The sequence below is a fragment of the Callospermophilus lateralis genome, chromosome 6, assembly GCF_048772815.1.
Source record: "Callospermophilus lateralis isolate mCalLat2 chromosome 6, mCalLat2.hap1, whole genome shotgun sequence".
Classification (NCBI taxonomy): Eukaryota; Metazoa; Chordata; class Mammalia; order Rodentia; family Sciuridae; genus Callospermophilus; species Callospermophilus lateralis.
The window spans coordinates 85,772,496-85,789,190 of NC_135310.1; the positions used below are offsets into that span (position 1 = coordinate 85,772,496).

Sequence of the window (16,695 nt, forward strand, 5' to 3'; positions counted from 1 at the left end):
TTTAAACATAAATATACTCTTTAGTCAATTTTGAAAAATATCAAGAAAGTAAAGTCTTTAATATTACATATAACTGGAAGATGACAAATAAACTCTTTTGAAATAGACTAGATTGATTCTATTTCCCAGCTGTCACTACTTGGACAGATGGCAAAGACTATATGTAATTTAGTCAGAATTAAGTAAGTATAATTAGACAAATTGATAGTGATATAAAAGATTAAGACTGTCATTTGATCTAGTAAGTGTCAAGGAAGCCATGTGTTTTCTTCGTTCAAAAATAATGAAGAGCCCCATTCTTATAATAGGAGAACTACAATGGGGTAATTTATCTCTAGCCAACAAAAGAATCTATGAATAGGTTATATTAGAATAAAATCCCATACATGCTCAAAGAATAATTATAATTAAAACACAGGAGTTAAGCATCCAACTGAAAGATTTGGTGTAAACTCTTGATTATTATTTTTTTTTTTAATCATTAAAAGCATTACTTTTTTTTTTTTCTTGTGGTACTGGGGATTAAACCCAGGGCCTCACACAAGGGAGGCAAGTGCTCTGTCACAGAGCTACACACGCCCAACCCTGTTTGTTACTTTTTGATACTATCTTTACTAACAAGAAATCCAACAAAATACAATTCATGTTTTTTAAATACTCAAATTAGGCACTTTTAAGTCTGAAAGATATTAAATGATGCTCTGTATTCATTATTTCACTCCACAAATATTTAGCAAGTGTCCACTGTGTACCAGGCCTTTTCTAAGCAGTAAGTTAGGAAGAAGAGCAGTAAGTTAGGAAGCATCTTGTCTTTGTGGAGCTCATGTTCTATTCGATTGGCTCAGATCAAGCATGCTTTCATGTTAGAAAATTTCAAGCCTAGCGAAATCAAATAGCAGCTTGTAAAATAATTATCTCCACAAAAACATAAAACATAGGTAAAATACTTACATAAATTCTGTCTTTACTATATCGAACTTTGATATTATGGAGAAGTGTGGCTTCATTTAAATACATTAGTGAACCTAGGAAATAAAATTTGTAGATCATTAGACAGCTGAAGAAAAACAAGTAAAAATAATATTATCTTTGGTGGAATGTGATGGACATTATTATCCAAAGTACATGTATGAAGACATGAATTGGTGTAAACATACTTGTATACAACCAGAGATATAAAAATTGTGCTCTATATGTATAATATGAATTGTAATGCATTCCGCTCATATATAAATTTTTTTTAAAAATCAATAAAAATAATATTATCTTAATCAGAATCACTGACTGACCCAAGTTAAAATTTAATTACTAAGTTAGATTTAACTTCATCTTTTTTTTTTTTTTTTTTTGGTGTGTGTGTGTGGTGCTGGTGATTGAACCCAGGGCCTTGTGCATGTGGGGCAAGCACTCTACCGACTGAGCTATATCCCCAGCCCTAACTCCATCTTTTTAAAACTCAGAGGCTGATTTAAAGTAAATTTACTTTACATATGTGTTACATGATAATTTGTTTGTTTGTTTGTTTATTTATTTATTTATTTATTTATGGACCAGGGATTGAACCCAGTGGTGCTTAACTCCTGAGCCACATCCCTAACCCTTTTTATATTTTATTAGAGACAAGGTCTCAATGAGTTGCTAAGTGCCTTCACTAAGTTGCTGAGGCTGGCTTTGAACTCATGATGCTCTTGCCTCAGCCCCTCAAGCCACTGGAATTACAGTATGCACCACAAGGCCCAGCTACATGATATTTTTAAATGATGAATTTCAAACTAAGGGAGTGCCTCTACTAAGTAGCAATGAGTGTACACAGTGATGAAGGCTGATTAAAAAGCCAAGTAAAATTCAAGAGAAAACAATCACCCTCTAAAGAGCCCTGATTTTAATGCACTTTTTGACACAACAACATGAGACACTAATCCATTCTGATGCTCAGAATCTCACAGATAAAATATAAAAGATGAACTTTTAGACTGGTAAGGGCTCATCAGATCATTCTGTCAGTCCTTATAACTGGCATGATGAAATATAAGTCCTGGAGAAATTATGTAAGTCTTAACCCAGAATATGAAGCTAATTCAGGATAAAATTAGGATTTTTTTTTTTTCCTGAGGAGTTTCCTTAGAATGGAATAGCATCTTTCCTTCAAATTGAAGGATTTGGAGAGGGTTAGACTGCAAAGGTATATATATCTGGTTTTGTTACTTGGTCATCTTTCTTTCTTTCAGCTCCTCTTCCACTTTCATCTTCCAGAAGTCTAGCTTACACGTTTCATGTTTCTTCATTCAAAGTTCTCCACTGAACCACCATCTCTCATTTTTCTCTGAAATAACCTGGTCATAGGATATCATCTGCTTACTCTAAGTAAAAGTTTCTAATCCTATAGTGTACCTTCCCTGGAAAGTTAATCCTATAAACTTGTACTGACGTGTGAATGAATGATTGCTAGCTCTCCTCTCTATCACCTGCCATACTCACCATCTTCCTTCTCAGGGATATCTGTTCATTAAACCAAATAAATCCCCAATAGGTACCAAAGACAGTGAGAATTTGGACAGAAGAACCTTCTTAAATCACAATAGTCGGGCTATTCCATTTTCATGAAACATGGAGAGGAAAATATTTGCAACTCTCAGTTTGACAGAGTGAGAAATTCAAAGTCCCTACCACTTTTTACACCTCCCTGAAGGTGTGACCTAGAGATGTTCTTAAGGGTCCCAGAAATAGCTTCCTGAACTACCTGATTCCTTCTTACCTTTGAGTTACTTGGTTTGGTTATTTATATGAAATCTTGTATGTGAACTGTTCACTTCTTATGCCTAATTATCACAGATTTAACCATATTAAAAAGAATATTAAAAATTTAACCAATATTAAAAATAAAATATGATTAAAGTATAAACAATTTCTTTCTTCATAAATAAATATTTTGGTAGGGGTGGGGAGGAGACACCACTACTGACTCAACTTCCAAAGTATATAATATCAAAAATTTCCAAAGAAGAATAGTTACAACTTCATTATTAAATTTAGAGATATGACTAGAGAATTATGAGCATTTGAGATCCTGCTTATTCAATATAGCTCTAGTTCACTGAAAGAAAAAAATAGGAAGTCACAAACAATTTCAAAACAATTGAAGTCAATCCAATTCTAGATTTATATTATTGTAGGGGTCATTCCATGACTGAAAAACAGACTGAATAAAGTAATTTTGGGGATTATTTCCAAATGTATACTCTATACTGAATTATTCTCAACACCTGACAGGTCATATTCATGAAGAATATTATATGTCATGTAAGTAATAGTAGCTTAAAATCAGCATGAAAATATGCTATTATTTTCATTATGATTACTGACTTCACATCCCTGAATTATTTTCCTATTCTGGTATTAATGCCCAAGAATCAAATAAAAAATGCAAAACAAATATACTAATTCCTACATATAAAACTCTTTACATAGAAAACTTAGGGCTAAAAAGAGATAATTAATTTTATTAAACTGTTGGGGCACTATCAAAAGACAATATATACTTCTGTTTTAATCAAATGCTTATCACATAGTTCAGAATAGACATCAACATTTATAATTACATTATCACTATGATATATTAAAAAGGAAAGGATTTTTGATATATGCATTTGAGACCCTAAGAAAATATCAATGTCATTTGGAAAGGATAGCAGTATGGTGGCAAGGCACGATAAAAGAACTAAGTGGAGGAAGCACTTCAGCTGGAAAACCTACACTCAACAACCTAAGCTGCATTAATGACAGTGCTTCAGAAAAAGGACTTTGAATAGGCTACTTACTGTACCATGAGAACATTTAACATCCACATCGTGCAGGGGCAAGAGGCAGCAAATCCATACTAAGGTCAGGGAAATTTAAAAGCAGGGCAAGTATATCAAGGTGAAATAAAAAATGGAAGAATATTTTAAGAAATGGATTTTAAAGCTGGGCACAATGGTGCACAGCTATAATCACAACTACTCAGAAGGCTGTGGCAAGAGGATCACAAATCTAAGGCTAGCTTCAGTAACTTAACAAGACTCTGTCTCACCATTGTCTATCTGAAAATGTGTCTTCCTCTCTTATTTGCATTCACTTTATTAAAATATGACTGTTTTCTGTGTAACATAAAAAAGACTGTCTCAAAATAAAAATTAAAAAAGGACTGGGGTACATCATTTATAACCAGAAGAATGAGAAATTATACTCCATTATATATAATGTATCAAAGTGCATTCTACTGTCATGAATAACTAAATAAAACAAATTTTTAAAATTATTTTTAAAGGACTAGGGATGTAGCTCAGTAGGACAGTGTTACTGAGCTCAATCCCTATTATTGAAAGAAAGAAGGAAAAAGAATTAAAATATTCAAATTCATATGATATATGATCTGTGTAACTCTACATCATGCAGAATCAGATGAATGAGAAATTTTACTCCATTTATGTATGATGTGTCAAAATAACATGTATAACTAATTAGGACAAATTAAAAAATAAAATATTCAATTCATTGATTTAAATGAAAAAAATTTAATATATGAAAAGGATTAATTCCTAGTTCTACATAACCTAGCAAATTTTAACAGACATAAATTTTCTCTTATTTTAGATATGGTAGGTATTCCTGCTTTTACTTTCACTTTATTGTTCAAAAATGCATATCTCATGAGACATACTCTCCAGAAACTTTGGAAAGGAAAGGAACTGCACATTTTTTCCTTGACCTTTGTACCTAATAACAGTTATCATTTAATGAGTCTGTCAGAGGTCAGATACTATGGCAAGCATTTAAAGTATGTAATCTCTAAGCAAGCAACATATAATTATCACTCCCATTTTATAGATGAGAATCTCAAAGAGTGAGTTGCTATGGGCACATAAGCTTCCTGACTGCATAGTCAGAATCAGAATTCAGCCCTGCCTGACCCCATTGCCCAAGGTTCTTCTAATACCACCACTATCCAAGGATAGCACTATTTACATATGGGGTACTACCCCTATTTACAGTCCTCATGCAATAGTGAACTACAATGACCATCAGTAAGAACAAGTCTATTCATTTATCATTTTTTCTTAAAATAGAGTTTTTAATGTCAGGTAACATTAAGGAAACCCATGACAAGTGGATATGATCCCTAAGTACTGTCCGCACTGATGCAGTTTGCTTATGGAATGTCCCCCAAAGACTTATATATTAATGGCTTAGTGCTCTGCTTGGTATTACCAGAAGATGGTAAAACTTTAAGAAGTAGGGCCTAGTGGAAGGGCTTAGGTCACTGGAGATGCGCCCTCAAAGCAGGCAACAGGCCCTTCCTTGCTCTCTTTGCTTCCTGGCTGTTATGAGGTAAGCAAATTCTTCAACCACATGCTCCAATCATGATGTGCCTCCTCACCAAAGGCCCAAAAGCAATGAGGCCAACCATGAACTGAAACCTCCAAAACTGTTAACCAAAATAAATCTTTTCTCTTAAGTTGACTGCTCGGGTATTTTATTAACAAGAAAGCTAACATATACCCTTTCTCAAAAAATTAAAATGTGATTACTTCTTAATGTTGAAAATGTAAGAATAAAGGTCATATTATTGAAGTATTTATCACTGGATAAAGGTCATCACCAAACCTGTTCAAGTATTTATAAGTTAAATTAATTTTTGTTTTAATATAATTTTCTGAAGTAAAATTTTCTGTAAGTAGTTATTATATATTTTTAATGTTGCTTTGCTTCAAGGAGTGATATTAATGATTCCCACTGACTCAACTTCCAAATTACTGAACCACTATAAAAATCACCTGACTCTAGATAAATTTCAATGACTTTTAAGATTTAACAAAACACCTTTAGTTCCAGCTTCAGAGTAAATTATTACCATTCCTTATATTTGCACAACTGAAATAACACTAAAAAGACACTCAAGAGACTCTTTCACCAAGTGTTCATCTGTAGCAACAATGAATTTAGGACTTCAGAGCTCCTCTATTCAGATGAACCTTCAAGTGAAAAGGCTACATTTTTTTTTTCCTAAACCATTTATGTCATGGAAGAATAGTTTCTGTTTCTGTGTTAACATTAATTTTTAACTTCATACTTACAATTATCTTCCACATCTTTTTTACTGTCCTCTTCTGCAGGGAACACTTGGTTTATGAGAGCCAAAAATGTCTAACAAGCAAAACAAAAGCTCATTAAACTTGAGGCTGATTCATAGTAAGAAAAGTAAAGGAGTTTAATTGGTTGCATATATTGTAATGGCAAACAATATGTTCTTTATTAAAATATAATGCAGCTACTATTTAACAAGGCATTAACCCCAAAAGAGGATAATGACTGCTTAAAAATATTATTCATTATTACTATGGGATGAGAACCAATAATGGAAACCAGTAAATAAGCATCACAAGCTCTTACACTCAGAGTGGGACAAAACAACAAGTACATTAACATTAAATGTAACAGACATGGTATTTAACATCTTCAAAAATAAAAAAATTTATGTTTAAACTTACAATTCTTATGTAAGAATATGTAGGAATTTTAATGTTTTAAAAAGGAAAAGGTAACATTCAATAAGATGTGACAAAATAAACTATTATTTAATTAATATTATTTGAGTAAAACATATTTGACACAGAGTCCTATATAAAAATACATCAGAAACATAAATAGTCCCCAAAAATATTTAGACCATAAAATTACAAATATCCATAAATAAACCTGCATTTATTTATCACTTAAATGTTAAGGTAGACACAGCAGAATTAAGATAACATCTTGTAAGAGAGAACAAATGATCTCAAATTACATCTAAAGAGAATTGTTTTAAATATATTTATTTATTTATTTTTATGTGGTGCTGAGGATCGAACCCAGTACTTCATACATGCAAGGCAAGTACTCTATCACCGAGCCACAACCCCAGCCCATGAATTAAATTTTAAACCAGGATATTCTAACAGTTATTTATAAATTTATGTCTCTGAACAACTACAATTATTCTTGGGGTTGAAGTTTCCAACCACATCAAATAAAACTTTAAAGGAAAATGGTATAATTTTTTTAAAATAATATTTTAGTAATAGAGTATGTATGTCAAGGTCAAATAATATTTTAGTAATAGTGTACTTCAAGGTAGAGTTCGATCCCAAGCACCAAAAAATAATCATCATATATGTAGATCTGTATGTGTGCTTGTGTATATTGTATTAGACAAGGGTATCACTGTAGTTTACGGAGTAAAATCCAAGCTGCAAGGACTATTTCAATTCAAAGTCATGTCTAACTCAGAAAATTGTTATATGCTCTAAAAATTCTAGAAGTTAATTATTTAAAAACTAGTACACATATTCTCAATGCTATAAATATGGAAAATTTTGGAAGAATGACATAATTATTCTACAATGTGAATTAAATAATCTATAATGTGAATTAAGTATAAGAATGGCAATAAAAAAACAACTCTAATATATAACTAATTCTATAGAAAAACATTCAGAAATAACTGCTGCTATCACAGAACTAAGGGCTCATTTGTTACAGCCATGGCAACAAGAGTAAGAACTCTCCAGACTCCAGGGTTAAGTTCTATCCTGGCAGTAGTTATGCCAAATAAAAAAGATTCCAGGAAGTTAGAAGTGGGGGCATGGAAACTTGAGGGAAGTAGGGAAACATAGTTGCAAGAACATTAAGGGCAGGTAAAATGAGTCCTGAAAGGTGGTTTTTCTCCCTCCTGCTTCATCCTCCAAATTATCAACCAGCCCCCAATTTTCTTCTCTTCTGGAGGAAAAAAAAAAATTCTCTATCAATTAAATTGCTTTCTCTTAAAAGGAGGAAGTTTTCTTTTCCTAGTAAAAGATCATGTAACAAGTACACATTGATCATTCAGCATTAATCACCAACCACACAGCAAATACGGTACATCAAGCTCCAATGACAGAAGAGAAGAATAAAATAACTCCTGTACTTGACAATACAGAATGGAGAGGGGGAGACCAATGGAAACTATTCTTTTTAATCAAAATTACAGGAGCACTAAAATGTTATACCAATCCTCAAAGGAAAAAAGCAATCAATAGTTAATTCTATTTCATGTGAGGGAAAGACTGCATATATGTGGAAAGTTTTTATGGAGAAGCTGACCTCAATTAGAGTCTTGAAAAACAAATAAGCATTTGCTAAGCGTGTAGTTATAAAGAGTGGCATTTCAGGCAAAAGGAAAAACCATGAAAGTACAGCATCCCTTTATGTTCAAAACTCTAGAAAAACTAGGGATAACAGGAACATACCTCAATATTGTAAAAGCAATCTATGCTAAGCCTCAGGCTAGCATCATTCTGAATGGAGAAAAACTGAAGGCATTCCCTCTAAAATCTGGAACAAGACAGGGATGCCCTCTCTCACCACTTCTGTTCAACATAGTTCTCGAATCACTGGCCAGAGCAATTAGACAGACGAAAGAAATTAAAGGCATAAAAATAGGAAAAGAAGAACTCAAATTATCACTATTTGCAGATGACATGATTCTATACCTAGCAGACCCAAAAGGGTCTACAAAGAAACTATTAGAGCTAATAAATGAATTCAGCAAAGTGGCAGGCTATAAAATCAACATGCATAAATCAAAGGCATTCCTGTATATCAGTGACAAATCCTCTGAAATGGAAATGAGGACAACCACCCCATTCACAATATCCTCAAAAAAAATAAAATACTTGGGAATCAACCTAACAAAAGAGGTGAAAGACTTATACAATGAAAACTACAGAACCCTAAAGAGAGAAATAGAAGAAGATCTTAGAAGATGGAAAAATATACCCTGTTCATGGATAGGTAGAACTAACATCATCAAAATGGCGATATTACCAAAAGTTCTCTATAGGTTTAATGCAATGCCAATCAAAATCCCAACGGCAGTTCTTGTAGAAATAGATAAAGCAATCATGAAATTCATATGGAAAAATAAAAGACCCAGAATAGCAAAAACAATTCTAAGCAGGAAATGTGAATCAGGCGGTATAGCTATACCAGACTTTAAACTATACTACAGAGCAATAGTAACAAAAACAGCATGGTACTGGTACCAAAACAGGCGGGTGGACCAATGGTACAGAATAGAGGACACAGAAACCAATCCACAAAACTACAACTATCTTATATTCGATAAAGGGGCTAAAAGCATGCAATGGAAGAAGGATAGCATCTTCAACAAATGGTGTTGGGAAAACTAGAAATCCATATGCAACAAAATGAAACTGAATCCCTTTCTCTCGCCATGCACAAAAGTTAACTCAAAGTGGATCAAGGAACTTGATATCAAATCAGAGACATGGCGTCTGATAGAAGAAAAAGTTGGCTATGATCTACATACTGTGGGGTCGGGCTCCAAATTCCTCAATAGGACACCCATAGCACAAGAGTTAATAACTAGAATCAACAAATGGGTCTTACTCAAACTAAAAAGTTTTTTCTCAGCAAAAGAAACAATAAGAGAGGTAAATAGGGAGCCTACGTCCTGGGAACAAATCTTTACTCCTCACACTTCAGACAGAGCCCTAATATCCAGAATATACAAAGAACTAAAAAAATTAGACAATGAGATAACAAATAACCCAATCAACAAATGGGCCAAGGACCTGAACAGAAATTTCTCAGAGGAGGACATACAATCAATCAACAAGTATATGAAAAAATGCTCACCATCTCTAGCAGTCAGAGAAATGCAAATCAAAACCACCCTAAGATATCATCTCACTCCAGTAAGATTGGCAGCCATTAGGAAGTCAAACAACAACAAGTGCTGGCGAGGATGTGGGGAAAAGGGTACTCTTGTACATTGCTGGTGGGACTGCAAATTGGTGCGGCCAATTTAGAAAGCAGTATGGAGATTTCTTGGAAAGCTCGGAATGGAACCACCATTTGATCCAGCTATTCCCCTACTCGGTCTATTCCCTAAAGACCTAAAAAGAGCACACTATAGGGACACTGCTACATCCATGTTCATAGCAGCACAATTCACAATAGCAAGACTGTGGAACCAACCTAGATGCCCTTCAATAGATGAATGGATAAAAAAAATGTGGCACTTATACACAATGGAGTATTACTCTGCATTAAGAAATGACAAAATCATAGAATTTGGAGGGAAATGGATGGCATTAGAGCAGATTATGCTAAGTGAAGCTAGCCAATCCCTTAAAAACAAATGCCAAATGTCTTCTTTGATATAAGGAGAGTAACTAAGAACAGAGTAGGGACGAAGAGCATGAGAAGAAGATTAACATTAAACAGGGATGAGAGGTGGGAGGGAAAGGGAGAGAGAAGGGAAATTGCATGTAAATGGAAGGAGACCCTCAGGGGTATACAAAATTACATACAAGAGGAAGTGAGGGGAAAGGAGGAAAAATATAAGGGGGAGAAATGAATTACAGTAGAGGGGGTAGAGAGAGAAGAGGGGAGGGGAGGGGGGAGGGGGGATAGCAGAGGACAGGAAAGGCAGCAGAATACAACAGACACCAGAATGGCAATATGTAAATCAATGGTTGTGCAACTGATATGATTCTGCAATCTGTATATGGGGTAAAAATGGGAGCTCATATCCCACTTGAATCAAAGTGTGAAATATGATATATCAAGAACTATGTAATGTTTTGAACAACCTACAATAAAAATTAATTTAAAAAAAAAAGAAAGAAAAACCATGAGTAATGAAATAAAGCACCCAATACCACCTGGTTTGTTGTGAGGACTTGATAAACACCTGCAGAAGGAAAGGGCAGAAGAGAAGGAGAAACACACACACAAGAGTAAGGCAAGAGTATGGAGGGAAAACTGCTGTTGACAAAATATAAGACCAATAAAGAGGACAGGGAAAAGAAAATATTTAGGACTTTGGCTTAAAGGCCAGTCTGCTGTAAATATGGAACATGAATTCAATTTAAGGTGTTAGGATACCATTTTTAGCAGAAAAATGCATAGCATGTGCCAAGGAGATTTCATTTGATTAACTTTTTTTTTTTTAATGAAAACATTTCCACAAAAATACACATACTACACATATCTGTTAACATATTAAGATCTATTTCTTATAAATTCAAACACACACAATATACACACCTAATGCAATGTAAAATCTATTTCTTACTATGAGTCACAAATGAAAAACTTGAAAACCATTGCTATTATCCAAACCGTGTTCCCCATGAGAGCTGACCCTCTCCCTCCTCTATGCCTCCACTGCACTAGCACACAGTAGACTGGACTGGTTCATTGCTTCATGCAATTAATTTCTAATAATATTTATGTAAGTAAAAGATTACTTCTCCTATAGATATCTTAAAGCATTTGTATTCCACTTAATGATTTATTAAGACCTTAATTACACAAGGGGAAAATGAAGACTAAAAGTAATCTCTAAGAATTTGTTAATGCTAAAAAAAAATTATGTGAAAAAAAAAACTTTAGTTTATAGAATTATCTACATATCTCTAAAATTTACATGCCTTAATAATTTAAACCATGTCTTTATTGGTTCTACATATGTATCTCATTAATACTAATAATGCACAGTTTAAAGCACATTAAAATATTTAAAATATAAAAAAGCATGTGCCCATAAATAAAGTTTCTACTGTACTTTGAACTGAATTATTTTGACACCTGCAGATGTAACAATATGTATTACCAGAACATACATAATAAATACTTTTCTTTCTGATTTACTGTTTATAAAATGTTAAAAAGTAAAAGCTTTCAAATATACAAAATAATTGAGCCATTAAAATTTTTTTCATTTTGTAAATGTACTACATTATAAGTAAAAATAGGTGCCTGTTAATAAGAGAAAAAATTAGAAACACTTTGCCTTTCCTTTCCTCAAGGTATCTTTAATTGGCCTCCTCTAACATGGCAACATTATGTATTATGCATTTCGGTTCCTGGGTTGTTTACAGTAACAGAATAGTTTTCTCTCTGAAAAAAACCTCATGAGAGATCCACCTTGTTTTTCTAAAGTTCCCAGAAGGATGGCAGTTATATGGAATTAGTTAACTGTGTATCAGTAGAATACAAATTATTCATGAACATTTGCAGAGTCTAAAGTAAACAGAGACGACATGCAGAAAAAATGTTTAACAAGAATATTTGTTAAATTGAAAACTGTGAAGCTCTCCCACAAAAACAGACCCTACTAGTACTCATGAAGACTGCAAGATAGATTATTTACAATGAATACCTTCTCTATGAGCAATCCCAACTCCTGGTCACTGTTTTCCCACACTTCTGTTTGGTAATATTATCTAGCCGATGCCTAAGCATAAAAGCAAACACGGGCTGGAGTTGTGGCTCAGTGGAAGAGTGCTTGCCTAGCATGTGTGAGGCACTGGGTTCGATTCTCAGCACCACATGTAAATAAATAAAATAAAGGTCTATCAACAACTAAAAAATATTTTTAAAAAAAAAGCAAACAGCATGTGCACAGAGCTAAAGCATATTTTTAGGCTATCATTATCACAAAAATAATAATAGATGGACAGATTTAAGACTAAAGTATTTACTTTGTAGAAATATATTTATTCAAATCCCATGCCAATAAGTTCAAAAGAAGCCTTTTAAAAAGATTTACATAGGGATAGGGATGTGGCTCAGTAGTAGAATGCTTGCTTAACATGCACAGGGCGCTGGGTTCCATCCCCAGCACCACAATAAATAAATAGACAGACAGACAGACAAACATATAGCCACATGCCTATAATCCCAGCAACTAGAAAGGCTAAAATAAGAGGCTCTCAAGTTCAAAGCCAGCCCCAGCAACTTAAAGAGGCCCTAAATAAAAAATAAAGGACTAAGAATATGTCTCAGTGGTTAAGCTTCCCTGAGTTCAATTCCTAGTACAAAAAAAAGACTTATAAAGAAGGCTAGCACAAAAAGCAAAAAATTAATAACATAACTCAATTTGCATTCATTTTTTACTTTGTAACACGCTGAATACATCACATAGACTAATAACTTTAGTAATATGGTGTAAGAAATAAAAATGTTATTGTTTATATTTTATCACTAGCTATTTAAGAATGTGATTATAAAAGGCTCACTACATTTTTGTCTGATTTTGTCATAGGACACCATTTTCTCCAAGGAATATTTCTGATTTCCTTTCCCTTTCACTTTTACTATGCCAAGAATATTTAGTTCATTAAGAAAGACACTATCTCTTTTGAAAAAAATAGCTATTTTTTTAAAAAATCACATTTGGAAATCTTTCTGAGAAACTCACCTTGCCTTTTTGGTTCAGGGGTTCAATAGTTAAACTGTCAGGGCCAATATCCACAATATTGCCCATCTGAAATCCATCTGTAGGGTGTGGTGCCCAAACAGGCTTTCCATCCTCCATTTTTGAAGGGGCTTATCCACTATCTCCTGTTTCAAAAGAACAAATAAGGCAACATTAATAGTTTTAGAAACATAAAACAAATAACATCTATTTTAAAAGTTTACATGTAAATCGTGACTCGCAGAAATATTCCAGACAACTTTCACCTTCTACCCATCTTCCTGTTTTCTGCCTGCTTTAGCCATCTCTAGGTAAAGCCAGGCAGAGGCTGCCTGCTACTGCTGCCTCCAGCTGTGCCTGCAGTAGAGTACCACATTTTGACCAGTACAGAAACAGAAAAAGGTCATAGGTTTTACCTATGGTCCCAACATAATTTATAATAACATTCCCTTTTACTACCTAAATATTCTCATTTGCACAACATAAGTCGTCATCAGAGAAATACATATTATGGTGTAGAGTTGGCTGAAAGTTGAAAAAGAATTAATTTTGGGTCTGAAGGGATAAAAAGAGAGACTACTTCCTCTGGGCTTTCCTAACCTCTGAGATTGCAGGTATGTGCTCTGTACACTCATCATCATAGAAGTACTCAGCATACTGATTTTGTTGTAATTTTCTTCTCTTTTCTTTTAACTGAGATAAGACTTACACTCAGTGAAATGTACAAATCTAAGTATACATGTTGATGAGTTTAGACAAATGTATATACCCCATTTGACAAATGCCTTAGTCAATATATACAACATTTCCATCACCTCAGAAAGTTGTCTCATAACTCCATTTGGTCAATCCCTGTCTCCATAGACATCCCTATTGTTGTTACCATTTTTGCCTGTTCTTGAACTTCAAATGAATGAAATCATACAGTATGTATTCTTTTGTGTCTGGCTCCCTTCATTTAACAAAATGTTTTGATATTCAACATATTCAACCATATTGTGATGACTAGTCCATTGAATGACTGTCCCACAATTACCTATTATCCTTTTGATAAACACTTCAACTATTTCTAGTTTTTGCCTAGTGTGAATTTCAATCTCATTTTTTAATTATTCCTATAAGGCTTCTTTCATACTTGGCATTCTGTTTTCAGCATCTCAGTAAGAATTAATTTTTTTCACTATGCATCATAATGTTCCTCTTGTGTGATGTTCTCAAAGCTGGGATCCTAATGTGGATACTCTCAGATGTAGCCTCTCATGAGAGTCAAGGACGTTTAACAAACAGTTCAGTCAAAAAATCATTATTAACATGTTTGCAATGTGCTTATTGATTAATATTTTCAATTCAGTGGCTACAGCATGAGCTGTTTTCCCCATTCAGCAAATGCTATTAGATTAGCATGTAAATCTGAGTTAACAGATAAAGATTCTCCAAAGACATGAATCAACAACATCACTTCAGACTTTTATCACAATAGATGTGTAGGTTCTCCCTATAAACTTATGTAGTCCCATGGCTTTAAATACCATTTATATGTGAGTGATGCCCAAATTTATTTCATCAGTTCAGACCTCTGCTAAATCCCCAGGTGTCTACTTTCTTTTTGGGCACCTCCTCATGGATTTATCTAACAGATATATTATTATTATGTTATTATTACTCTGATCTACCACCTCAGCTTATTCTCTCACATATCAGTAAAGGTAGGAATAATACTCAGCTCAAATCAAGCCTGGAGTCATCCTCAATTCCCCTAACTCCTAAATTTTTACTGTCCTCTATTCAAAGTGCTCCACTACTGAACCACATCCCCACCACTTACCACGCCCTATCATGTCAGCTTTCTCTCCAATAGGCATTTCAAATCTACCCACTTCTCTGCAATTCCTCTGCTACCCTAGTCAAAACTAGGGTATACCAAGACTTCTAGAATGCCACCTGCTTCTACTCTTGCTACTCTGCAAACAGATTGCTGGTAATCTTACTGAAAGGTAAATCTTCATCCGGTCATTCTTGTTTCACCAAGACATAGATTATTCCTCTGTATGCTCCTTTGACCCAGCACACACAAGCCCCAAAGTCACCAGTGAGTGAATTAACTGTTCACAGAGTTTCAGAAAAAGTAAAACAAGACAGTTGATTAGAAAGATTTGAATGCTCTTAAAACCTAGACTTGAAATAGCTCCACCACTCTCTGACTGGCTCTTAAGCAAGTTATTTAACCTCTCTGATCATTATCTTTATCCTTGTCCATATGGTGGGATAATATCACTTACCTTACAGAATTGCTGTAAGGATTAAATGACATAAAACTGAGATCACCATTCTAATGGCACTCAATAGATGCTAGCCACATCTCTTTCCCTTCCCTCCTTCATATCCTACGTTTGAAGCCACTAATCAATTTTAAGACAAAGATTCTATGGTAGTTCTAAACACAAAGGAAAACTATAGAAGAGTCATCAATGATCATTTAGGAATAACTCTCTGAAAATAAAATCTTAAATAATTAAAAATCAAAACGAAAGTCCAAAAAAGGAATGCCAAATTCCCTTGAACTATTCAAATTGCTTTCCCATTTCTAATATAAGGAAGACTAGGTGAAAGTTGAAAAAAAACCAGATCTCCTGACACTAACCACATATGCCATTTACATTTCTGTGCAAAACCTCCAACCCCTTCCTTGCCAGAAGTTGTTTAGAGGTTATTCTCTAGAAAAGATGAAGGCCTCTGGGATGATAATTACCAGCAACAATGAAGAGTGTGCATACAAAAACTGGTGCACTACTCCAGTCCATTCCAGGTCTGCATAGCCTACTTGTAGCAAATATCCTCCTAAGTTAGACAGAATCCACTAACTTAGATATAAATTCCTTTTTCCTACACTTGAATTATGCACCCCCCCCTCACTTCATATGTTGAAGCCTCAATCCTAATTGTGATTCAGGGTGATATTTGGAGATAAGGCTTTTATGTAGTAATTATGGTAAAAAGAGGTCTCAGGGTAATCAGAGAGGAATGGTGGTTTTATAAAAACAGAGAAAGATTCTCTCCATGTACATGCACCAAAGAAAAGCCATATGAACATACAGAGAAAAGGAGGCTACCTACAAGCCAGAAAGTGCTTTTATAGGAATCCAACCATGATCAAAAACTTATCTAATTTCCAGGCTCTAGAACTGTGAGTAAATGAATTTCTGTTGTTTAAGCCACCCAGTTTACAATACTTTGTTATGGTACCCAAGCAGACTAACATACCACTGCAATAATCTTAAACATCCCTTAACATTTTAATAAATATCAGAATTTTTCTTTAACCACATAGTAATAGAAATAAAATATTCATTGGAAGGTTAAAAAAAAGACCTTCCAATCTTTCAGAAAGATGGGTAAAAAGAAAATGAAGT

At 34.0% G+C, this 16,695-nt stretch overlaps 1 protein-coding gene across 4 annotated transcripts in view; it reads right to left on the minus strand.

The window, feature by feature from the left end:
• Myo6 (myosin VI) overlaps window positions 1-16,695 on the minus strand; it is a 156,304-nt gene that overhangs the window by 83,522 nt on the left and 56,087 nt on the right. For all 4 annotated transcript variants that reach the window (XM_076858480.2, XM_076858478.2, XM_076858479.2 and 1 more), the window contains exons 2-4: window positions 13,289-13,431; window positions 6,114-6,183; window positions 952-1,025 (exon numbers count right to left, since the gene is read on the minus strand). In XM_076858480.2, coding sequence (XP_076714595.2) covers window positions 952-1,025; window positions 6,114-6,183; window positions 13,289-13,405 — 261 coding nt within the window. In that variant the 5' untranslated portion in view covers window positions 13,406-13,431. The remainder of the gene's footprint in view (window positions 1-951; window positions 1,026-6,113; window positions 6,184-13,288; window positions 13,432-16,695) is intronic.